The 25,828-nt window shown below is 51.8% G+C and overlaps 1 protein-coding gene across 8 annotated transcripts in view; it reads right to left on the bottom strand.

Annotated features, from left to right (window-relative positions):
- Positions 1–25,802, bottom strand: part of Slc38a10 (solute carrier family 38 member 10) — a 40,527-nt gene extending 14,725 nt beyond the window's left edge. For 6 of the 8 annotated variants that reach the window (XM_048797425.1, XM_048797427.1, XM_048797430.1 and 3 more), the window contains exons 1-10: positions 25,675–25,802; positions 22,205–22,322; positions 17,934–17,979; positions 16,786–16,879; positions 14,976–15,119; positions 13,755–13,879; positions 10,820–10,922; positions 9,725–9,907; positions 7,177–7,288; positions 6,226–6,332 (exon numbers count right to left, since the gene is read on the bottom strand). In XM_048797425.1, coding sequence (XP_048653382.1) covers positions 6,226–6,332; positions 7,177–7,288; positions 9,725–9,907; positions 10,820–10,922; positions 13,755–13,879; positions 14,976–15,119; positions 16,786–16,879; positions 17,934–17,979; positions 22,205–22,322; positions 25,675–25,773 — 1,131 coding nt within the window. In that variant the 5' untranslated portion in view covers positions 25,774–25,802. Of the gene's footprint in view, positions 1–6,225; positions 6,333–7,176; positions 7,289–9,724; positions 9,908–10,819; positions 10,923–13,754; positions 13,880–14,975; positions 15,120–16,785; positions 16,880–17,933; positions 17,980–22,204; positions 22,323–25,674 lie in introns of those variants that run through there. The other 2 variants (XM_048797435.1, XM_048797442.1) reach the window with 2 other exon arrangements.
- Between the last annotated feature and the right edge of the window lie 26 nt (positions 25,803–25,828).

Below are 25,828 nucleotides of genomic sequence, written 5' to 3'. Positions count from 1 at the left end.
GCTGGCTTCAGGGCAGCCCTGAGTTGGGTCCACCAGCTGAACTGGGGCTGCCCTCATTTAAGATTGAAAAGAACTCTGATTTTCTCAGACAAAAAAATGAAATTCATAAGGACACACAGGGTTAGTTTACTTGGCTGTTTTTATGCTTTCTAATTACTCTTCTGGGTACAGTCTCACAACACTCCTTCCTTTGCACGCTGGTCAGCTATCCACAATGCACACACCTGTACAGAGAATAAGCACCAAAGCAGACAGAGAGCTCAAGGGAATCAAGGGTCTGGCCCCATGGGGGACTGGGGTTCCAAACACACATCCCTCACAACATAAAAACTCTGGCACACCCCAGTCAGCTGGTCCAATGGCCCATTCCAGACAGAATGGTGGCTGGCAGGCAGCTCCCTGGGAGAACACAACCTCAGCATCTTTCCAACTTGGCCAAAAAGAAGTTTGGGCAGTGCAGCACATTCTAGAGTTTAAGAAATGCAGTAAAACAGGCCCAGTAGGTCTCTGGCATGACACCTTGTGTGCGAGCGTCCATGTGCACGTGGAGCTGGGCCCATCTGCGCTTGCTCCTATACCAAGCCAAGAGCACTGGGCTGCACAACACGCTAGAAGACATCCCCACTGAGTGAGGAAGGGGAGCTGCCAACCCAGCCAGCGGCTCCCGCAGGCACACGTGGGGCAGACAGACAAGGTCATGGGACGGTGGGAAGAAGGAGGTAAATTATCATTAGCTGCAGGTAAAAAATCCAAGAGATCCAGTGAGAGTTCATTAAGGTAAGTAGGTAAAAAACAAATTCATGAACATCTGCAGCTTCTTACATATAAAAGAACTGGTTAGGAAAGCCAACTGAGAGCCATCCCAGCTCAGGGCACATGACAGGAGAAGCAGTCAGGGAGGAAGGCAGGGGCAAGAGGGCGGCCCTGTGGGGGCATGCGGACACCCTGAACTCACCCCAGCTGCTGAAGAGGGCAGCTCCTGGTACAGAGTGCAGATCTGATGAAGCACAAAGACACTGATTCTCCTACATTAATCTAAAGCATCAATGAGTTAATTTCAACTAGACCAAAAACAAACAGGGGACTGACTTCTGTTCATCAGATCAGCCGATTCAAACAAGGTCTGCAATAGGACAGGTGGGAGGGAACGCAGTGCGGCAGCTGTGGCAGTCGACACGGGTGTGGCGGGGTCCCACCAGGGTTTGACATGTGAGAGCGTTAACCTTTCACCCAGGGAGGACTACTTGGATAAAACAAGTTCTACAGCTAGGCACCATCTAGAAAAAAGTACCTAATCTGCTTCTCACGCCAAAATAAAACACAGATGGGTCAAAAATTTAAATGAAAAACAATGAAATCACAAAACTATTAGACAAAATGATAAAAGAATCTTAAAAATAATACTGGCATGGGGAAGGTCTTTGTAACTTTTTTTTTCAAAAAAAAAAAGAAAAGAAAGTTTGACATACTTAAAAACTGGAGGATGTGAAACTGGGACAACACCTGCAGTCTGACAGGCAACAGGCTACCTTCCTCAAACTCACTAAGGACCTTCTGCCTCAAGCCCAGGCACAAGAGCTGGTATTCAACTGGTCTTCCCACTTAGCCACAGAAGCCAGACAAAACCAAAAGCCACCCAACGAGACCCAGAGAGCAGGAGAGCACTCAGACAAGCCAGGCTGACTGCCCATGGCACCCAGGGCCTGTGGTGCCACAGTGAGGGCGGTGCAGGGCAGCAATGGACTCAGGCAGACGCATGGGAGGAGGTCGGGATGCGGAGAAAGAAGCCCCCGAGAAGCTGCCACGCCACCTTCTGCCACTCTCCTGGAGGCACGTGCGGCTACCAGCTGAGCCAAGAACCAAGCAAGGACAGAACAAGGAGGGCGTGCAGGAGAATGAGAGCAACCAGCACAGGGTTGAGCAGAACAGGGCCACCTCAGCTATCTGATGGACGGAAGTCACACCACTCAGCTTCTGCAGGCCTTGATGACTGCAAAACAGCAAGCACACCAGAAGACAGGGCCAGACGACAAAGATCAAAAGACCAAAGAGGAACACGGGCTTCAAGACTGACCACGCGTGCTCCTCAATATACAGTGGGATCTTGATGAACCCAAGCCACAATTAAACCACCCTAAGTCCATCTGCATGAAATTCTTCTGGCCTGCTAGTACCCTGGCTGAGTAGCACAGCACAGCGTCAGTGGGGCCCTGCTGGTGCGGGGCTCACTGCCACGGCTGCTGCCCAGCAGCACAGGAGAACACACCAGGCAATGCCAGCTCGAGAGAGTGAACTCAAAACGTGAAGCAGGATTTCTACCAGGTGCGAACTGCTCTCACACCACCACCCATCGCCAACTCCAAGCTGAGCCACCTAAGAACTGTCCACACTGGCAACAACAGTAACGGGCAGGACTTGAAACACAGGTAATAGGGCTGGGATTGTGGCTCAGTGGTAGAGCACTTGCCTGGCATGTGTGAGGTGCTGGGTTCAATTAATAAATGAATAAAATACAGATCCATCAATATCTAAAAAAAAATATATTTTTTAAAAAAATGGGTAATAGAACAGAAGCACCAAAGGCCTGCGAGGGCAAATAGGGTGAAATTACTGAGGCACATGCACCTTGTCTGGGAAGTGGCTAAAAAAAGGAACTCACAGTGGACCAAGCCGAGGATTTGTAGTATCTCGTGTGACCACTAGGTTAGAGTGCACCCACAGCAGGAAAAGAGTAAATGCTTTACATGCCTGATTGATCAAAACAAAGAAATAGGAAAATAAACAGAAAAAACAAAGAGTAGGACAGAAGTTTCTTCCCGAAATGAGTGATCGTATTAACTGTAAACGTAAAAGTAATTGTATAACTCCTAACAACAGACTCCTGTTAACAAAACAAAACCCAGTAACACACCATTGCCAGAGACATGGCTTCAACTCAGAAGGGCACAGAGAGGACACAGGAAGGTAAACAAGTGACCACTTGTAAAGTGGGGCTAGGGCAGCCACAAGGCCGGCTCATGGGAGCCCCACGGACACTAGGACCTTCACAAGGGAAGTGTCAGGTTGGCAGAAGATACAACCAACCAGAACCCGTGTGTTCCAATGACACACTAAGAGGCAACACCTTCACCTAAGTGATAAGCCACACACAGGTGCACCTGAACACCTGTTAGAAACCTCGACTGAAGCCAGGGGCGGTACACACAGCCGCGAGATGTTGAGCCGCAGCCGCTGCAGGCCTCGGAAGTGACCTCACCAAGAAGGACTGGCATTCTCTGTAGTGTACTACCCAACCACACTGGGACTAAGCCTTGAAAGCAGGAAAAAAAAAAATTACTAGGAAATCCTGAAGGTTTGGAAAGCTAAAGAAGCCATGGGTGAAAGTAGAAATCAGAAAATTTTGTGAACTGAAGAATGATTTCAACCCTTCAATGCAACTCCCATGAAAATTTCAACAGGTCATTTTTGAGGAAGCCTAAGAGCCAACTACAGGAAAGAATATTTTATAGAGGAACACAGCAGGAGGACTCCAACTGCCCACCATGGACACACTCTGCACAGCTGCAGTCCTGAAGTGGGCAGTGCTGCTTCAGGACAGAGAGACCCTGGCAGCCTCACTGGAGGGGGGCTGAGGGTGACACGCACAGGATAAGGGCAGGGCCACACGGCCTGCCCCACACCCACTGATCCCAGTGGGGCACAGGTGTAGACGTGAGCCTCCAGAGCATAGCTGTTTTCAGGACCCTGGGGTAGGCAAGAATCAAAAAGCACCAAGGGGAAAAAGAGATCCACACACTGGACTACCCTAAAATGCAGAACTTCTGTTCATCAAAAGATGTCCTTACAAAAGCAAAAAGGTGCCAGGCACTGTGGCCCACACCTGTAATCCCAGTGGCTTGGGAGGCTGAGACAGGAAGATCATGAGTTCAAAGCCAGCCTTAGCAACAGTGAGGCACTGAGCAAGTCAGTGAGACCCTGTCTCTAAATTAAATACAAAATAGGGCTGGGGTGTGGCTCAGTGGTCAAGTGCCCCTGAGTTCAATCCCTGGTACCAAAAACAACACCAAAAAAAGGCACGGGGCTGGGGCTGAGTGGTTGAGCACTCGTCTTGCATGTGTGAGGCCTGGGTTCCAGCCTCAGCACAAAAAAAATAAATAAAATAAAGGTATTGTGGGGCTGGGGATATGGCTCAAGCAGTAGTGTGCTCGCCTGGCATGCGTGCGGCCCGGGTTCGATCCTCAGCATCACATACAAAGATGTTGTGTCCGCAGAAAACTAAAGAATAAATATTAAAAAATTCTCTCTCTCTCTCTCTCTCTCACTCTATCTTTAAAATAAATAAATAAATAAATAAATAAATAAATAAATAAAGGTATTGTGTCCATCTACAACAACAACAATAACAAAAGATTTTTAGTCATAGAGGTACACAATTTCTTTATTTAATTATTTATTTTTATGTGGTGCTGAGGATCGAACCCAGGGCCCCACACATGCTAGGCAAGGGCTCTACTGCTAAGCCACAACCCCAGCCCAAAATATGTTTTTCTTTTTTTTTTTTTTAAAGGATTTACATCTAGAACCTGTTTTTTAAATTTATTATCATTGTTATTGTTATTATTATTATTATTATTTAGTGTGGTGCTGAGGATGAAACCCAAGGCCTCGCACGTGCTAGGTGAACACTCTACTGCTGAGCCACAACCCCAGGCCAGAATCTGTTTAAACTCCTACAAATCAATAAGAAAAAGACAGACAACCCAGTAGGAGAAAAACCAAGACTTGAAAGGAAGTCACAAAAGGCGACACCCACGTGGCTCACAGCCAGTGGAAAGGTACATGAGGGCATCAGTCACGCAGGGGCTGCAAACAGACCCAAACGAGGGGCCTCCACACCCACACCCACCCTTCAGAAGGGCAGCTCTCAAAAAGGGAGAGGAGATGGGAAGTGTAGGGGACTCTCTGTGCTACTGGAGGAGCCACTGTGGAAAACAAGTCCACTTGGCAGAGCCAAGGCCACACCCAGGACCCCCTCCCAAGTGCACAACAAGCCACACACCCATGGGCACTGGAAGAAACGCTTGGCACAGCAGGCTAGCAGCTTCCTGTCCTGCCAAGTGAGTGGACAGTGGTGATGGCACAGAAAGGAAAGCACACAGCCGCGGGCAGCAAACTCCTCGCAGGCCCAGGGGCGAGCTCAGACGGAAGGCTGAGCACAGGGCCCACGCCCAGGGACAGACACCATGAGGCTGTCAATTTGAAAACAGAAAAAAATTATTCCAAAACATCAACAGAAGACAGCAGCAACCTCTGGACTGTGAGGGTGGATGACCAAGAGGTGCCCGAGGGAAGTTTTGGGTGCCAGAATGTTCTCTACCTGACCTGGAAGGTGGTTCTGTGCCTGGGCACCCTTTGCAAAGGTGGGTCAAGCTGTATACCTACCAATACACATGGGTAAGAAAGAGCTCAGCGACCCCATCAAGAGTGAAAAAAGCATGAGTCCACAGGAAAAGAAAAGCCAGTGGCTTCCAAACCATAAAAAATGTTCACGTTCACTCCAGGGAAGCCAAGAGGAAGGTGGAAAGGTAGGAGCGAGAGGTCATCAAGCACACGGGCAAAAGGCCCCGAGATCCCGTGTCCAGACGCTTCCTACAGACACATTCCTGCACACGCTGAAATGCCCACAACAGCTGACCTGCAGCCCAAGGCTCGAGACAGGCTCCTGGGAGCCTGGGCCATGGACCGTCCCCAGAAGGCAACCTGGGGAGCAGCTCCTCCTGGCAACAGCTCTGAGGTTCACACCACAGCTGTGCAAGCAGCCTGGAAGGGTGCAAAGTGGGGCTGGGTGCAGAGTCGTGCAGTGGACTTGCCTAGCATGTGTGAGCCTGGGTTTGATTCCAGCACCACAGGAGAAAAAAGCATGAGCACGCACACACAAGCACCCCCATGTGCATGCTGCCTTGAGAACACGGAAACACGTAGTGGGGAGAAGCGGTGAAGCCCCAGCACTCGGGCAGGAAGGTAAACTCTGGGAAGCACCGGACGCACATGGACACTGAGGACAGAGACTGCTCAGCCTGACTGTACCACTGTCCAACTGCCTCCTTGACCAAGTTCCCCTTGTGCTAGGAAACAAAACCAGTCAACAGAACCCATCTGAACACTGAGAGGGGCTCTGCACCGCCACCTCCTCTCCCAAGCCAGCCTGGCTGGCCACACACTCACCTGGGAGGAGAGGGCGTTCTTGTGGGCCTTCTTGTAGATCAGAGCTGGACAGATGAAGCAGATGAGGCTCCCCATCGTGGCCCCCGTGAGACCCAAGATAGTCTCCACTGGAACAGATGCAACAGCAGGGGTGAGCCAGAAAGAGCATGCGTGGGGAGAGACTGCACGCCCAGCTGGCGCACAGGTGGGCAGCATTAAGGTGAAGGCTAAGTGTTAGTGAGGAGCCAGGCAGCCACTGTGCCCCGAGGGCTCCACAAACCAGGGTCAATTCACCAGGCTGCTCTGGCTGCCAGTCTTTAAAGGGCAGTCACCTGGAATTTCCTACCAAAATCAGTTGTTGACTCCACATGGCCTAGGTCATACTGCCTGCAATTTCACAGGTGACTCAGTGACTAGTCCTAGCACACAACAAAAGCCAGGGGCAGAAGTGTGCTGGCCAGGTAGAGTCCCAGGAAAAACCTGGACAGGTGGCTTCTGGGGCGGGCACCTGCAAGTTCCTATCTGGTGACAAGCTGCACCCACCACGTCTGTGAGGGAGTGTGTGCCTCTGGACACTGAAAGTGCTGCGCTGGGCCTCGGACCTTCCCCTGGGTACTGTGTTGACAAGTTGGGAGTCAACAGTGACAGTAAGGAAGCAGCAGCTTTACAGCCATTCACTTTACAAACTGGGCCCATGTCCCAGCTCTGAGTCTCTGCCCAGGTGCCGAACTGCTTGGTGTCAACACACATTTGCTGCTCCATCCGGCTGCCAACGCTATCCCCTGCTTCTCTGTGGGCCAAGGGAAAAAATAGCCTGGGAGTTTCTGGGCTAGTAGGAGACCAGAGGACGGCATGGGAGCTGGGAGCCTTGGCTGAATGCCAAGACACAGGGCAGGGACACCTGGACCTTGTGTGGAATGTCAAGAATGGAGTAGAAGTAGAGAGAAAGGAGGGGCTGCCCACCTTACCTACCATTGGGGATCATGATGCCACCAACCATGGTTCCAAACACGACGGAGAGGGTGAGTGCCTTGAACCGGAGAGGCGGCATATAGCCTCCAGCAGCAAAGGTCCCATCTTTTTGCTATATGGAGGAAATAAAAGGTTTGAAAGGGTGGATCTCCTCACCACTCTCCTGAGGAGCAATGCTGTACTGGGCTCTGACAAACGCACCAGGCTCCACGCTGGGGGAAGGGAGCTCCTGGCAGGTAAGCCCTGCAGCACGGCTGGAGAGCTCTCTACCCAGGTGCTGACCACCCATCCTAAAATTTGGCCTACACACCCACAGAAGACAGAGTCAAGTCCTTCTGTTTTCCTTTTCATTTTCAGAGCAAAGCCACAGAGAGATTATCAAAAGAAACACCAAATGCAGACAACACTTGTTCCGCAGGGAGGCAGCCGGCATCTCCCAAATGCAGGCTGCAGAGCTCAGGCAGAGGCCCTGCCACACATGGGCACGCCCCCATGCACCTGGCTGTGTTACCGTCATCTCTGAATGGTCCGTAATGAGCAAATAACAATTTCAAAGTCCGGGAAGAAGAAGAAAAAAATGGGGGGGCGTTGTATAAAGTGGCAGAGCCCCCTGCACCCGGCCTCATGCATGCCACGCACAGAACACAGAACACTTTCCAGGTGGAGTGGCACAGGCAGAGGCAGCTGGCCTTAGAATCCCATCCAGGAGCTCCAGACTACCTGGTTCAGATCCTGGCTCTGCCACTCACCTGCCTCAGGTTCCCCCTGCCAAGAGAAACATCTCATCAAGCTGCAGTGAGGACCCAATGAGTTAACACACAGGAAGGGCTGACCATGCTGATCTCTGGCTAGAAACAACTGCAGAACCTTTCAGAACTAGAATTTCAAAGCACCAATTTTCAGAATAGACTGACACAGGATGAACTGAGAGAGGGCTGGAGCCACAATTTCTACTCTGGTGCGACAATTTGTCCAAGGTTTTAAGGTCTATAGCCCAGGAGTCCCAGTACTACAGGTTTACCAAGAATACGCTAAGAAATACTCCAAGAAAAGGGGAAGTAGGGGAACTGTGTGCACACTCATAAGCCAGTTACCCAAGGAGGTCAAGGGGAAAAGGCTAGGAACCATCCATAACAGGGTGCAGGTGCTGAGATTTCCAAGGACTCTCAGAGAAAAGCTGCCTACACACCCGCAGAAGACAGAGGGACAAGGAGCTGGAGGGATGGTGCTGTGCTTCTGTAATCAGACCCAGGAGGTGGGGCAGCAGGTACACAGTGCTACTTACGGGAAGACTGAAGGTGAACTTTCTTCCTTGATACTGCCTTTCATGCCACTATTGATTTTTTTTAACTTTACAAAAAAAATGATAAAATGTATGCAAATGCACAAATGCTGTTGCAATACAAAATACATGTTTCCACCAAACATAGAGAGATGGACTTCAGCAACCCACAGGTGGAAGCAGGGTGGGGTGAGCCAGGGAGGACTCCACAGCCAGATGAGCAGGCCTCACCTTTGCCCTGCAAGAGCCTGAGTCCTAACCTCTGCCTTGTTTGGCTACAGGTGCCTGAATGCTAGCAGAGGCAGACCAGGGTGCCAGCACATGAAGGGCACTTGGTCTCTGGACTAGGCCTCTGCCATTGCTAATGCCAGAGTCCACAAGGAGACAAGAGCTGCAGCTCTGCCACAACCATGTCCCTGGCCTTCACGGGCAGGGAGCCCTGTGCCAGCTGCCCTTCCCAGTCTGCCCGCTGGACTCTCCCCTGGATTCTCTAGGACCACTAAACAACCCCTTGCCATAGTAGTTTAAGTGATCTTGTGTCCCTGGCCACCAGGAGTCCCAGCTGACAAGACAGGTGGGGCCCAAAGACCTAGGGCAGAATATGCTACCACAGAGAAGCTTCCAGTCGGTGCAGACCGTTTAGCTAAGCACCTCTGGACAGGTAGGTGGGAAGCCAAGATGGTGCAAGGCTCCTGTGGACACTCTGGAGAGGGGCCCAAGCCCAAATAACCTGGGCCCAAGTATCATACAAATGTCTTTGATACACACGCAACAGCAGTGAGGAACCAAGAAAGCCTTTCTGTTTCAAACCTCTATGAGAAATTTTCTTGTAAAGGCCTAGGCAGCTATCTTGAACACACACACAGCAGAAGTCACACAAAAGTGAAAAAGCAGTGTAACAAGCCCAGCCCTGCCTCCAGTCTTTGTCAACACTGGCGGTCATCTGGTTCCTCCATTCCTCCCCAGGACTGCTCAAAAACAAAAGCTGCTTCTATTCCCGCTAATTCTGATGACAGTATCCATGCTGGGAAATCAGAGGCCAACCTAAGCTTCTGGCACACCTGGCTTGACCCCAAAGGCCCGTCTTTGGTCCTCTTTCTTCCAAAGTTGGCTTAAAAATTGCCTCCTAGGGGCTGGAATGGTTAAGCACATGCTCAGCACTGTTCCCACTGAAGCCTGCTTGTTTTTAACTAGGAAAAGCCCCCCTCCCACCACCTACGAAAACAGGATGAGCACAAGCAGTGGAGGACACCCCAAGAACCATACCTGCTGCTCAAAAAGCAGCGTGTTCAAGGCCTGCCTGCACGGCAGGATCATCATGGGGAAGCCCACAGCCACCGACATCACGAAGCCCACGCGGATCATCTCTGTCACCAGGTTGGAGGGGAAGTGCATCAATACGTTGCCTGCAGTGGCCTCAGTGAAGCTGACGTACCCAAAAAACCCCACCTGTCAGAGGAAACAGCAACATGGCAGAGTGTGGGGAGAAGGGCTGCTCCCAGAATGCCCTCAAGCCCCTTCCCAAAGAAGCTGGTGCAAGAGAGGGCCTGCCAGGGACAAAAAGGCCACTCGGCTCCTCCTCTGTAAACCCCCCCCCCCCCAGACAAGCAGAGGGCATCTTAAAATGCTAAATGAGGAGTCCAACACAGCTTTCCAAGAGGGTCCCAGGGAGGAGAAAACGGAGCTGCCTGGGTGGAAGGCAGGCACCAGAGTGCTCCCAAGCCCTTCCAAAGACCCACTCGTAATCTGGGTCCAAAACACAATCAGGGAACCATGATCCTCTACAGAAGTAGACGCAGGAGTGGACGATGCTTGCCAGGGACCATCCCTAGTTACCTAGAGCAACACTAGAAGCACAAAAGCAAAATAAAGAGGCCACACCTTCTCCTACTTATAATCTGATTGAAAGACAGAAATTGGAGCAATAAGACTGCAAGAAAAATTTACCAAAATGCTAACAGTGACTGCATTTACAGATTGGGACTTGAGGTATTCTCTCCTACTATTTGATACCTCCTCATTTCTCTTTAGTGGACACACCCCACCTCTGGAGTAAGTTAACAAAGTTCTGGGAGAGGGTAAGCAGAGTCCCTCTACTAGAGCAGTCTGGGCAGCTCTGCTGCTGAAGTGCTGGGTTCCTCAGACTGGGAGATGTCAACGCAGCCTAGGGTGAAAGGCCTAGCACGACCAGCCCAGTAATGACCGGGGTTGAGAAGAGGACCTGTTTTGGGTTGCTACATGAGCAGTGCACCCCCGGACACTGGAATGGGACAGTGACACCTCTGCATAATGAAGGGTCTCAAGGGCTAGAGCCCCCTGCTGATGCGACCCAGGAGAGGAGAGGCACAAACAGGGTCCTACCATGACATAGAAGGTGGTGACCACGTTGAGAGAGGAGGCAAATATGGAACTCATGGTCTTCACTGACGGTTCGTCCAGGCTGTCATAGGTGGGCAGGACCTGGCTGTGTGGAGACAAGAGGTTCTTAAAGCAGGCTCTGCAGAGCCTCGCCCGCCCTGGCGGCCAGCTCCCAGGACCTCTTCTGCAGTCTGGCCACTAGCACCTCTTCACATGGCACTCATCACACACAGACTCACCACCCTAAAGCCAGCAGGTCTCACGACACAGCAGTGGCAGCACCGTGATGGCCCCCAGACCAGCCCCCAGAACATGTTCCACATGGATAGCTCACAAGTACTACAGAGCCAAGGCCATCTGTGTCGAGGGGACACAAGATGCCCACTGCGGAGAGCATGGCACTGAGGATTAAGGCAGCTGCTCAGACACACCTCAGGGAAGGGAGAGTCCAATGGAACAAGCCTGGCAGTTGTAGCCCCGCCAGCACTCTGGCCAGGTGGGAGTGGAATGGGCAGAGAGGGGACAACACAGACACACTGCCCAGCTGGCAGCCTCTTATCTGTGTGATGAGAACACTGGCTCCTGTCTCATACCTGGTGCCAGAAGTATGGTGCTACTGGGCAGATGGGAGGGACCCAGTCACTGGCTGGGCAGGGGATGACAGCCCCACACAGGTTCTGCAACTGCACCCCGAGGACATGAGGCAGCACTGAGGAAAGCTCAGGGGACAGGATGCCTGCAAGGGGTGGGAGCCAAGACAGAAAGGAGGAGACGGGGCCACGAGGAGGTGGGAGCTATGCTGGGAGCAGTCTCAGTAAGGGCACAAGGGTTGACGCAGGCTCAAGAGGGAGTCCAGTGGTGCCCTCTAGGGCAACCTAGGCTCAAGGCACAAAGGACACGAGGTCAGTGCAGGGCAGGAGGAGAAGGTCAGGATGCAGAAAATCAGTAGCTACTAAGTAGGTAAACACAAGGTCAGTTGAGCCAAATAACAAAACTGCCTTTTAAAAGTGAAAGAAAAACAAAAAAGAACACCCGAGCCAGATCCAAGAGCAGACGAAAACAAACAGGTGGGAAGGCCCAGCCCGGTGAGGCTGTTCACCCAAGCTCACGGCACACTGTCCCTCAGGCCACCTCAACACAGGCCACCACAGCAGTCAGGATAGGCAGGAACTGGCAGCCACATGCCCATGCAGCCCAGCAGAAAGCCAAAGGAAGATACCAAAAGCCCCGGCCCCAAAGCTCTGGAGAAGACTATGTCCTGTAACCAGCTTCTCAGTGCTCACCATCTGCCCAGAGCCGGACCACACCAGGAACCCAGCCTGTGGGGATCAGCACCAGAGACCCATGACGCATGCTTGCCCCTGACCCCAATACACTCAGAGAACTACTGGGAGGAAGCTGCAGCAGCTACGAGGAGGGACACCTGGGGATGGACAGGGTGGAGAGGCCAAGTCACAGGCTCTCCTCTAACCTGCATTCCCAGGGACCCCCGGACTATCCCCTGGACTGGACAGAAGAAAGGTCAGAGACATAGACCTCCCAGCCCCCTCCACAAAGTTCCCATGCTCCCCTGGAGGGCGTGGCTCTGAGCACCACTGCTGGCACCCGAAGGTGTTCCCAGACCACCCACCTCGCAGAGTAGCCTCCATCATAGCTGTCCCCACTACTGGGACTGGGACCCAGGTCTCCAGGAAGACTGCCCTCCCCAGGCCTCCTATGATCAATGCTAACACAGCCACCTCTCTGGGCACAGGATGACAGTTCTGCATCAGCCAGCATTCACTGTGTGAAGCCAGGAGGACCACACAGTGAATCTGAAAACGAGACCAACAGGGACAGGCTCCTGGCTGCAGAGTGCCCTGGGAGTGAAGAGACCCTGTCACTGCACCTGGCGAACATTCGAGTATTCAAGGCTCCAGGGCAGCAGGCTGCCCGGCATGGATGAAGAGGACAAGTCTTTGGCCCTAGGCCCTTCTGGGAAGAGGACAAACCTGCACGTAGCTGCCTGAGATCCCCCTCCCAATCCACAACTCGCCTAAGAATCAAACCCAACAGATGTGCATTGGCTGCTATGTGGACACCACTGAAGCAGCCAGACTACAAGCTTAGGTTTAAAACAACCCAAACACACAGACAGAAAGGACAACTGGTAACTAGGTACACAGTGCAAGAATGCAACTTCTGTCACCGATGATAATGGGGACATTAAACAGCAAGGCTGGAGCACGTTCTGGCGGAAACCGAGCTGCCAAGAGAGAGATGGTAAGTGGGAAATGACGATTTGGATCTCGTATGTGGGTGTAAACACAGCAGTGTGAGCAAATTTTATCTGTCACATTAGTTTACGATTGGCATAATACATGCCCACTGCTGCTATGGGGGGGCCCACTCTGCCAGCGCCCTGCACGCTGATGGTCTTTTCCCGTCCGCACCGGATTTACGCCTCTCTTTTCAGCCAGTTACTGCTCCCGTCCAGGCATGAATCACTAGCTCTTGCCACCCTGGTAGAGAAGGTACTGCCGCTGCGATGGCGGAGCAGCCTGATCTGCATTCACAAAGCCCCAAGTGCCAGAGTGAGCCTGCCCGCCTGCGCACACACAAGACCGGAGATGTCCCAGCAGCAGCCTGAACTCAATGTTTGTGCAATTTCCTCTCAACATTCTCAGAACAGCAGCTAAATTCTGGCAAAACACTCGGGACTCTGCGCAATCAGATGGCTGTGCTGCTGCCGCACCCACAGCCAGCTTTCCTCTCCCAGGATCTGGCAAAGCAGGCGCTCCAGCCAGCCAGTCCCAGCAAGAGTCTCTCCGGGTCACACAGAACTCACAGGTCACACTGGAACAAGACAGCACTCTTTAGCTCCGTGTGGTTGACAAAGACAGGCACTGGGCACGGCCGTCTGCACCCTCCCCCCACCACCCACCCCAGCAGTACTCACGATTGGCAGGCAAAGGACATGCCAAAGATGGGGATGCAGCGGAAGACACCCTCCCAACGGACGTAGCTGACCCGCTGCAGCCACTGCCCACCAAAAAGGCCATGCTTGAGGGAGGACAGCACAATCTGCAAGGAGAGAGCAGGGCATAGGTCAGGAGCAGCCTCCTTCGGCCGACCTCCTGAGGCAGGAGGCACGCGGCCCTTCCCACTCCACTCTGCGGCTGGAGGACCCCACGCCTTCCCGGGCTCTCTGCCTCCTGCCCTGGAGAACTCTGGTTCATGCCACAGGTTGGCTGGACACTGTCAAAGGAATGCACCCAGCTGCATAGGATTCCCATTCCCTGCTCACATCCGAGCCACTTTCTACAAGGGCCACTCAGCCCAGACAGAAGCACAACCTTGCTCACTCACCCTGCCCAGTCCCAGTGCCCGTCAAATTACAGAGGACAGTCTCCTCAATATGGAAAGGTCCTTCCCTGGCCCTGGATCATGCTGAGCACAGACATCTTTCAAGAGCTCAACCAACTGAGGGGCGGCTATCTGAAGGGCAAGGACCTAACATGCTAGACTAGTCCTCAGAGAGCTGTGAAATGCCAGAAAACTGCAGCTCCAGCAAATAACCCGCAGCTGGCTCCAGTGCAAGCCGCCTGTAGAAACACCAGGTCCCTTCCCTCAGGAAGAATCCATTCTAATTTTGCTGTGAACAGCTCAAGTCCCAAGGAACTCACGGGGCAGGCTCTCTCAGGGAAGCCTCCCTATCCTCAGTGTCAGTGCTACACTTTATCTTCCAGCCTAGTCCACCAAAATGCTCACTTAAAAAAACAATAACTTGCCACTATGGGACAAAAAACTGAACTGCCATGCTCTGGATCACAAATCCCACATGAAAGGTCTTTCCAGAAAAATGCAGACATAGGGCCGGGGATGTAGCTCAGTGGAGAGCATTTACCCAGCATGCACAATGCCCTGGATCCAATCCCCAGTGTCATTAAAAAAAAAGAAAAGAAACGAAACTATGCAGGTGCTACACCTGAGTCCCCAGAGCCACTCCTGCTGAAAGTGCTCACTGGCCAGGAGACCTGTGGGCTTCATGCACATTCTGATCTTTCTAACACATTTCTCAGGCTTGGAGCCACTTCCCCATGGTTCCCCAAGAGGCACTGGCAGATAAACCAGGTCTGGGCATGTGACTGAGCCCTTCCACAGGGCACAAGGCTCTCACCACAAACATGAAGACAGTGTAGAAGATGAGAGCCATGGCACTGAAGGACTGGATGGAGGCCATCATGTTCCTCTGTAGGCTGAGCGGGAGCACAATGCACAGGGACACCACGAAGAGCAGGAACACACGGAAGGTGCTGGTCACCTAGAAGGGAATCAGCAGGGTCTCCTGGGTTGCAGCCCTGAGCTCACTCACTAGCAAGGGTATGGGGAACACCATGGGGCCTAGGGGACCAACAGCATCTAAAGCAGAAGGTGGTGAGTCTCCAGAAGTGGCCCTCAAGGTCACTGGGCAGTGTGGCTCAGTGCACATTTCTGAACACCATGGGATACAGTCCACCCCAGAATGAGATCAGCCAGAGCCGGAAAAAAAAAGAAAAAAAAAGAGAGAGAGAAAGAAAAAGAAAAAGAAAAAGTCAGCTGTTCCCTACTTCACACAGGGAAGGAAGGTGGTGGGAGCCTAGCACCCAGGCTGACAGAAACCCAGAGAACCTACTACAGGTTGCTTCTCCAGCCAACTCAAAGCCAACCTTGCTTCAAGCAGGCTAGGACTCTTGAAATACTGATCCAGAAAAATCAATGGCAAAACTCCAGACTGTGTTTACTTTAGCAGAACCTGCAAGGGTCTGAGGTACCTGACATGTCACTTGGCTGTAGCTGATACATGCTTACCCAGCTTCAGAGCTGCCGGCAGCCAGCCAGGGGTGGTGGGGGCTCTGCCAAGACACATTCTCCCAGCTCCAAACACCTGCGCACCTATCACAGCCCCATGCCTCTCAGCATGGGAGTGTCACACATGCAGAGTGACCTCGACAACCCACTAAGGGGGATGAGATGGACAGGTGCTGCACACACTGGCCTGCTGGGAAGCACTGCCAGGCAGCAGCAGCCACCACTGTCTCTCCTGTGCGTCCCACAGGACCAGTGAGACGTCTGGACCTGGGGTGCAGCTGGTGGTACAAAGACGGTCCCCTTGTGTTCTACAGGCAGAACTACGTCTACAGAGTCCATGGTGAGACTTGGGAAGTAGAAAATCAACTGGGAAGACATGCTCAGGGCACAGACCAGGGCCACACTCACTCACTGGAATGTTCTTGGCAATGTGTAAGTCTGGCACATTCCACTCATGCAGAGGACTGCTCCCCCCAGCCATAATCTTTGCAAACTGAAATCCTTTTCTACCCCACTGGCATCCAAATATGAAGAACTCTTCATAGAGAAGACCCTTTATGCGACATCATGTGTTCACCCTAGCCAGCCTCTGGTACAGCTGTGCTGCCATCAGGGAAGTAAAGAGGTATGTGAGGGGCCCAGTTCACAGATGGGACCCTCAGGGGCAGGAACACCAAGCTTGGAGGATGCCACACGGAATCCCCCAGACTGCACAAAGCATGAGTCCAACAGCCCTGGCAGCAGTGCCCTCACGTCCACCTCAGCAGGATAAAGACAGAGCTCCCAGGGTGGCCACTCTAACCGATACCTGAGCACAGTGGCCAACAAGGGCCTGGCCACTTCACCTGCTCTGCGCTGCACCTTGGTGTGAGATGTCCCACTGCCCCTCCTCCCCACTCATGCCTACAGCCATGGGCAGCACGGCAGCTGCGCGTCCTGCCTTTCCGCCACCTCCACAGAGGCTACCACAGCAAGGCCTCGAGCTCCAGCTCAGGGAGCATCAGTGGACTCAAGGCCCAGGGAGCGTCTCCCAGCCAAGCATACCGATCTCAGCTGGCTAGTGGGAGTGACCTGACCCCTAGGTGCCACAGACAACCTCCAGCAGGCCAACAGACCAGAAGAGATGAGAACGCCCTTACCTGAAACCCAAAGAGCCGAGCGAAGAAGTTAGACCCCAGGTCACCGATCACCACATAGAAGGCGATGCATGTTCCTAGCATCAGCCCAATCATGCTGCAACAAAGGAAACCGTGGGTTTGAAACAGTATTTTGAAGGAGTGGGACATCTTGTCATGACTGAAGCAGGGAGCAGGTGCCTGCAAGTCCTGAGGACAGGACTGAAGGCCAGGAAACCTGTTCCCTGGGCTGTGCTGACCCATGACTGCATAGGCTGGTGGGATGAGAGTGCAATTTCAAACGTCCAAGTTCACAGGACTTGGGCATGAGTGGGGTGCACTCTATCGTACTTGGAGTGAAGACTGAACAACAGTGAACTTCTCTGTGTGGTACTGTATTTTTCTCTCGACAGGAGGGTCTCAAAGTTCTTTTAGCTGTGCAGAAATGCATCATGACGTAAGACAAGTTAAAAGAACAATGATCTAGCAGGGCACAGTGGCGCACACCTGTGATCCCAGCAGCTCAGAGGCTGAGACAGGAGGATCGTGAGTTCAAAGCCAGCCTGAGCAATGACGAGGCACTAAGCAACTCAGTGAGACCTGTCTCTAAATAAAATACAATTGGGCTAGGGATGTGGCTCAGTGGTCCAGTGCCTCTGAGTTCAATCCCCAGCACCAAAAAAAAGAACGATGATCTGCTCCCAAAAAAGGGAGGCCTCGCCCCGCAAGTTTACAATTCCCTAATTTAGAAAGCTGAAAGTACAATTTCCCAGTACCAAAAAATAAGCATATAAATAAAATTGCAATTTCCCAGCAAAGTTTCATCTCATAAAATTTTAGTCCAAATGAAAAAAACATGCCTCAGTTTAATCCGCCTATCTGCAGCAGTGCTGGGTTACAGGTGAGAGAACAGCACTGAGCCGTTATTTACAGTAGAGGGAGAGCTATTCTACTGGGTTCCAAGTTCCCCAGCTTTATGGACTTCTTGGTAAGACTTGTGTAAGGCTTTCAACCTTGCGGCAATCACTTTCAGAATAAGACACATTAGACTTTTGACTAAGTTATAAACCAATCCGCATGTGAAACAGGCCATTCGCCTCCTACATCCGCAGCATCTGCAGCTGCAGGTAATGATGAAGGAAAGAGAAGGTGGGTGTGGCTTCGCGGCTTACCTGGTCTCCACCAGCATCTTCCCGGCCTTCCCATAGGCGTGGAACGCTAGCACCAAAGAGAAGAAAAGCGCTCAGTCCAACGGTGAGCAGCAGGGCAGTGAGACCATGTGACCCAAACCCACTGTCTTATGTGTTATGGATCTAAGGGGGATACTTTCAAATTCTGGCCCCAGGCATTTTGGGGAATCCACCCTCCATAAACAAAACCACATGAGACAAAAAGAAAGCAAGGGAGACAAAAGGCAGGTTGTTTTTTTCACATGACAATGTTGTTGTTTTTTTTTTTTTTTTAAATATATATTTTTTAGTTGTAGTTGAACACAATATCTTTATTTTATTTATCTATGTGGGTGCTAAGGAACGAACCCAGGGCCTCGCATGCGAGAGGCAAGCGCTCTACCGCTGAGCCACAATCCCAGCCCCACATGACAATATTTTTAAAAAGAAACAGAGAAAAGTCCCCACAAAGCAGAGGTTCCCAGCATGTGGCGACCACGAGGAGGCCTGCCTAGAACAGGGCCAATACAGAGGGCACAGGGGAAAGGTCTCCAGGGCTTGCAGGCACCCCGCAGGTCCAGCCCTTGGCCAGAAGGCCGATCTCCAAGCCTGCAGCACAGGAGGGAGGGCTTTTGTCTTCAACCTTCAATAGTGACTTGCAGAAGGAAACACAATCTTATGAGCATGTCACTCTTGGGACCAAGGGAGGAGAGGAGAGCTCTGGGGCTTGCCCGTGTCCAAGTAGACAGCCAGAATGCTGCACTGATGAACAGTGGGCACTGCCACAACACAGGGCACCCAACCACAAACGGAGCCTCTGTCTTTCCTTCCTGACCCCAGAATCATTTCTAGAAATGAGAAATTGCTGACTTGGCAAGGTCCCTCCCAGGACCCTGATGGTGATCTGGTCATCATCAATTTCCCTATGGTCCAGTCAGATGAGGGGAAGGGGAAGTTCTGGTCTCCAAGGAGCAGCCCAAAGGGGGTGCATGTGACAGGATGGCTTCATCCTTGTCAGCAGCCCCAGCTTCCTGCTCATTTCCTTCACAGGGGGTTGGAGGCCCCCTGGCAAGGTCTGAAAGCAGGAAACATGCAGCCTGTTGGGTATGAATGATCCCGTCATTTTTAATTTACTTGGGAAAGGCCCTGTATTGGCAAGAGCTGGAGAACTGGCCTTAGCCTAGGCCCATCCTGAGAGCAGAGAAGGCTTCTGCCTCCAGGGGTCACTCTGGCCTTTCCCAAACTCAGCTGGCACCCTTCAAGTGCATCTAACAAAAGCCAAAGCCTGAGCCTGATCCCTACCCAGAATCCAGAATGCTGATCAAGACCTAAGCACCAGCTGGCAGGACACAGAATCTCCAGTCCCACAGGTGGAAGTGATGGTACCTGCCCATCCCCAATTCTTCTCCAAAAGAAAGCTGAGTCTACAGGATGCTTCACACTGGAATGCCTGCTGCAGAAAAGTTCCAGAACATGCCTGCATCCAGACATGGGAGACTGGAAAGCCCACAGGAAATCAGAGAAGAACTGAGAGGCAGAGCTCTCTTCTGGCTCCTAGAACATGACTCCACGCAGGGCCATGCCAAAACCAGGCCCTGTCACTGCAGCCGCCCCTCTTCTCTCTTCTTTTCCCCTGGCTCACCCACACCCCAGTGTCTGCAGGTGTCCAAGAACCACCTCAGTGTGGGTGGGCACACCCTTCCCCACACTCATGGGCCCCCTCCTCCATCCAGGGCAGGCCACATGGGGTCGAGGAGGCCAGCTGGCTCTGGCACCAGGGAAGCACCCAGGCTTTCCACCTGCCTGCCTCCTGCCTTCATTGGACCCTGAGAAACAGGGCCACCTTTTCCTCCCCAGCACCACAGGCTGCCCAGCAGAGCTGACTCCCACCCTCTCCTGCTTGCAAAACCCAGCAGCAGCAAAGGAGAGAAGGGGGTGCTGTGCAAGATGGGGGCACACACGGGGCAGAGAAGGGGTGCTGTTCAAAACAGAACAACACGCCACACACACCTGTAATCCCAGTGGCTCGGGAGGCTGAGGCAGGAGGATAATGAGCTCAAAGCCAGCTTCAGCTGAGGGGCTAAGCAACTCAGTGAGACCTGTCTCTAAATACAACACAACATAGGGCTGGGGGTGTGGCTCAGTGGTCGAATGCACCTGAGCTCAATCCCCAATAACCCCCATTAAAAAAAAGGACAACACATACAAGGCAGAGAAGGCCAGCCAGTGACTTCAACACAGCTCCTCCTGGAACCAGGGGAGGAATGGTATTGGGGACCCAACTGCTGCATGGGACACAGGGCCAGCAGCACACAGCAGGAGAAAGCCAAGGGTGGAAAGGGTCTGAAAGCTCAGTTTGACAGCCCTGTTTCCCAAGCCACACAGCACACGCCCAGGAAGCCCAAGGGCCATGGAATGTGTGTGACACGGCACCGGCAACACTGGTTGCTCACAACCAAGAACTCAGAGGTCCCTGCTGCAGCAGAAGCAGCTTCCAGCCCAGACCACACGTGCCAGGATTTGGCCATAACTCAGGGCAACGTCCAGGGCTCAGAAAGTTTCATGGGGGTCATGGCATCTAAACAATCGATTCTGATGCCTGTACATTTTCTGAAATGAAACGAGGCTTGAAGGAGGGTGTCCACATGCAGTAGGACGAGCTGGGCAGCAGTTGCCCACGTGGTTAAGGCTGGAGCCCAGGTGGCCGGCATACAGCACTGCTCACAAGGCAATTTTCTTTCAATCTTTCACATCTTGTCAAACCGGTTTGACTTCTCAGGAACTTTCGAAGAATAATCAGCCAGCCAGTTATCAAAAGCCATGACCTTCCCAGCCGAGGGCCCCACAACTTCTTTCAGGATACAGTATGAGTACTAAGCTGCAGTCTCTGCTATAAAATGCAGAGGAAGACCTCAGTGGGGACAAGCATCACACCAGCCACAGGTGTGCAGACCAGGAAGGGACTACTTCAGACCCAGCAGTTAGGCCCTCTCAGTATGGGTCAAGTTTCACCAATAACTCATACATACTCAATGACAACGAAAGACTGAGTGCCACTATCCTCAAGAGCAGAAGAGAAGGAAGGGGTCCCTGGGTTCTGGAGTCAGAAACAAATACTAGTGTCCCAGTGCCAGTGCAAGGCAGGCTGGGAGGAAACGAGAGGCTATGCCCAAGTTCTCTGTGCATGTCCAGAGGAGTCTACTTTCTTCAGCACTGTAATTCTGCACCCTGTTTCCTCTCACCAGTCTCCTCCCTGTGCCCCCAGAGCTGAGAGGAGGGAGCCAAGGCAGGCAGAGAGACCTGGAGAGAACAGAACACACACTACCCTGGCTGAATACACCAGACTAGGCAGGCAGACAGGAAAGCGAGGGTGGTGCCCTCAAAGCCAAAGTATTAAGAACCCAAACCGAAATGGAGAGCACAACCTTCACTCCTTCTGACTAAAGTCACATTAAAGGAAGAAAAAACTACAGGAAACAAAACCGCAGCAAGGGAACCAGGAGACAGACAAAGCCTATCGTCTTGGTCCGTCTAATCCCAGATACAGCCAAAGCTCAGAACAAGATCCTCCATAGACTTCCAGGTGGGGAGTTCAGGAGAATCCCTTTCGACAGCTCCAAGGAAGGCTTCTGGGTAAGGGGAGTGACACAGCCAGGCAGCCCTAAAGAGGGTGAGCATAGCTATCCCTGCCAGACTTGGAGAGGAGGGTACATACATCACCCGCTCAGAGTAGGGGTGCAGGAGAGCAAGTGGGAGACCTGACACCTCAACCTTTCCCTATCACTTCAATACTGAAGCAGGTGATTCTATTAACACTTTTATTTTAAATTGCATTAAATTTTAAAATAAGAAAGAACATTGCTGTCCAAGAAACTCATTAAGAATAAAGTAGAGCTGGGCATAGTGGAGTACACCTTTTATCCCCACGGTAAGGAGGCTAAGGCAGGGGGAATCACAAGTTCAAGGCCAACCTGAACAACTAAGCAAGACTCTGTCTCAGAATAAAAAATAAGGAGCTAAAGGTAGAGCCCAATGGTAGAGCACCCCTGGGTTCAATCTCCGGTACAGCAAAAAATAGCAACAATAATAATTAATTTAAGAAATAAAATGGAAGAAAAACAACCAAATCAGAGGGATAAGACCCCACAGCCCCAGAGGTAGAATGTCATGCTTCTTGAGAAAGGGCTTAAGCGCAGAGAAGGCCAGCCAGTGACTTCAACCCAGCCCCTGTGTTGAACTGTGTTGAACCAACTACTCCAAGAGCCAGTACTCACCCAGGCCGGCGTAGGTTCTCCGTTTGCTCAGGCTGGCAGACTTCACCAAGAACATGCATGACTGATGCGTCATCCAGGAGCAGAAGACCAAGAGCAGGGCACCCAGGACAATGCCACACTGGAGAGTGGAGACAAAGAGACATCACAAAACAGATCCTCCCCAGCACCTCCACCTCACACACAGCATCAGGGTTCACACAGCACTCTCTGCCCGCAGGGAGGCTCCACCGCAGTCTCCTCTTACTGAGAGGGCTGTTGCCCTGAAGCAGGGGAATCCTGCATGTGAATCTTCCCCTTCCTCAAGTCCTACTCGACAGCTAGGTATTGCCAACCCCGCTAGCTGGTTCCCCAATTCTCTGCACACACGTCACATTCACCACGTGTTAGCTACTTGGATCAACAACTATAAGTGGTAAGCACCTTCTGAGAGATAAGAGATGACATGTGTGACTTTCTTATAAGTTAAACAGACACTTCCCATGTGACTCTGCAACTAAACTCCTAGGTAATTCCCCCAGAGAAATGAAAACATGTCCTTGAACAAACCTATATCTCTATAGCAGGTGTAACCATAATCCCCAAACTGGAAAGTAACCTGGGTGGCCTTCAATAACAATAAAGAAATTGTGGTCCATCCATGCAAAGGAACATTATTCAGCAGTAAAAAAGGAACCACTGTACCCCTTTTGACATGAATGTATCCTGCATGCACCATGCCAACGGAAAGAAGCTAGACCCAAAGGCAATGAAGTGTGGTGACATTTATAGGACATTCAAGAAAGGTACAACCTGAGCAAGTTGTGCAGGTCACAGGGGTTGAGGATGGGAGAGTGTGGACAGCAGAGGGACAGAGGTCACTTTGTGAGGTGATGGAACTTGGTTGTGTGGCTACACGACAGTACACAAACATCAAAATCCAAGGAACCACACCCTAAAATAGGTAAGTTTCACTGCATGTAAACTATCCCTTAATAATGGACTCTTAAGGGCTGGGGATGTGACTCAAGCAGTAGCGCGCTCGCCTGGCATGCATGCGGCCCGGGTTTGATCCTCAGCACCACATACAAACAAAGATGTTGTATCCGCCGAAAACTAAAAAATACATAAATATTAAAATTCTCTCTCTCTCTCTTTAAAAAAAATAATAATAATAATGGACTCTTAAAACATCAGCACCTCTACGTGGGACAAGGCGTTAAGGGGTTAGGCAGTCTACAGGAACTCCCTGTACTTCCCACTCAGTTGGTCATAAACCTAAAACTACTTAAAAATGTAAATCCCAGCTGGGGTTCTGGCTCAGTGGTAGAGTGCTTGCCTCGGATATGTGGCACTTGGTTCAATTCTCAGCACCACATACAGATAAATGATTAAAATAAAGGTCCATCAACAATTTAAAAAAATTAAAAAATATATATATAAATCTAGGGGCTGGGGTTCTGGCTCAGAGGTAGGGTGCTTGCCTAGCAGCTGAGGCACTAGGGTTCGATCCTCAGTACCACATAAAAATAAAATATTGTGTCTCCTAAAACTAAAAAATAAATATAAAAAAATATAAGTCTATCAATTTTAAAAACACAAATGAACCAGGCATGGTGGCACATGCCTGTAATCCCAGCTACTCAGGGGAGACAGAAAGATGGCAAGTCCCAGGCCATCTTGGGCAACTTAATGAGACACTGTGTCAAAATTTAAAAAATCAAGAGCTGGGACTCAGTGGTAGAGCACTTGCCCAGTATGTGCAAGGCCCTGGGTCCAATTGTCAGCACCACAAAAAATAAATAAATGCACACACAATGTGATGTCACCACACTCATCAGAATGGCTCAAATGGAAAAGAGACAGGATATCAAATACTGCAGAGTGTGGAGCACTTGGACCTCAGACACCTGCTGGCAGGAGTGAACACTAGAACATCGATCTGCCCTGGAAACTCAGCAGCATCCACTAGAACTGCACACACACACCTTGTGACCCTGATGTTCTACCCAGGTACACACCCAAAATAAACGCTATCACTCATAGAGCCTCGGTAACTGGTCCTAAGGGCTCCAAACAGGAAACACCAGAGATGCCTGCAAAGGTAGGACAAACTCTATTTCCATATGACAGAATACTACCAGATCCTGAAATAAACACACCAACTCCATCTAATGTCAGCAGAAAGCAGGCAATGGAACCTCCCGCACCAGAGGCAGGTGGTGGCCTGTGTAGTGGGCAGGAGTGACTGGCAAGGATGCTAGCACTATGGCATTCTTCAATGCAAAGTAAATCACTGTTTGTTGACTTTATAAAAAAATCACTGATTATACCTGAAGCACATAAAGTTTTCTATACATTAAAATTCAACAAAATGTTTATATGTGTGCATGTGTGTGTAAGTGCCAGAATTACTGGGTGAGAAAAAGAAACACTAATGCAAGTTTTTTAATGACAGAGCTGCCAAACACTAAACACACCCCTCTCCAACTAGCGTGTTGGCTTCTGCTGAAGGAGATGATGAGTCCAGAGGAAGCAGCTGGCTGGCACTAAGGACACGTGTGACTGTTTCTCATCCTCTGCTAGCACAGAGGCTCCCGGCTAAACTTCCAAGCTCTTCCCAGGAAGGCCTCTGCTGACCTCATCCTCTGGCAGCGGCGTAATACCCAACACGCAGCAGGTGCTCCAAATCTGGGGACACATGAATCACCTGGGCCCTAGTCCCAACCACGGAGGCATTTCACAGCCACCGCTATCCCCAACAGTTCTGCTGCAGACACTGGGGGAGGCAGGAATTCCGGAAGCACCCTGGGGTAACACAGTGCTGGGATGCCCTAGCCAGGGGCTCTGGTGACATCGCAGTTCTGTCCTCCCGCCTACACTGGCCAACAATGTTAGACTAACAACCCACACGAAAAGGCTGCAGAGCTCTGCGTGCAGGACGGAAAATTCCTGGATCGCAACTTTTTTTTTGATGTTTTCATCCAAAAGAGCTACTTGTGAAACACGCGAAGTGCTCAAACAACTACCGGCACCCACCTCCGGCTCCAAAATGCCCGTCTCATTTTTTTTTAATATGTATTTTTTAGTTGTTGCTGGACCTTTACTTTATTCACTTATTTATACGTGGCGCTGAGAAGGGAACCCAGTGTGGCACACAGGCCAGGCAAGTGCTCTGCCACTGAGCCGCAGCCCCCCATCGCATGTTCACTGCCTGCCTCTTTGGCGTGGCCAGCGGCCAGGACCTCCCGGCAGCGGGACCGGGGCCAGCGCACGGTTAACGGCCCCGGGAGGGCGCGGCCTCCCGGGCGCCCGCCCGCCGGCGCAAGCTGCGAGCAGGGGCCACGCAGGACGCGCGCTGTCCTCCACGTGGCAGTCACTCCGCGGTGACACCGACCTCTCCGCGCCCGGGCCTTGCCCTGGCGTCGGCGCAGCCCGGAGCGGGCGCGGCGCGGCCTGCGGGCGGCTCGGCGACGTCGGCGGCCCGGCTGCACCTGCTTGAAGCAGAAGGGCATGGTGAGCACGCTGACGCCCACGATGCTGTTCACCACGTTCGTGACCAGCCCCCAGTTGGAGGCGGCGGCCGCCGTCATCCTGAGTCGTCGGGGCGGGGGCGCGCAGTCTTTTCACCTGCCCGCTCGCGCGCGC

Source organism: Marmota marmota, unplaced genomic scaffold (genome assembly GCF_001458135.2).
Source record: "Marmota marmota marmota unplaced genomic scaffold, marMar, whole genome shotgun sequence".
Lineage (NCBI taxonomy): Eukaryota > Metazoa > Chordata > Mammalia > Rodentia > Sciuridae > Marmota > Marmota marmota.
The sequence above is the reverse complement of the archived record's forward strand: the minus strand, read 5'-3'. Positions and strand labels throughout refer to the sequence as shown.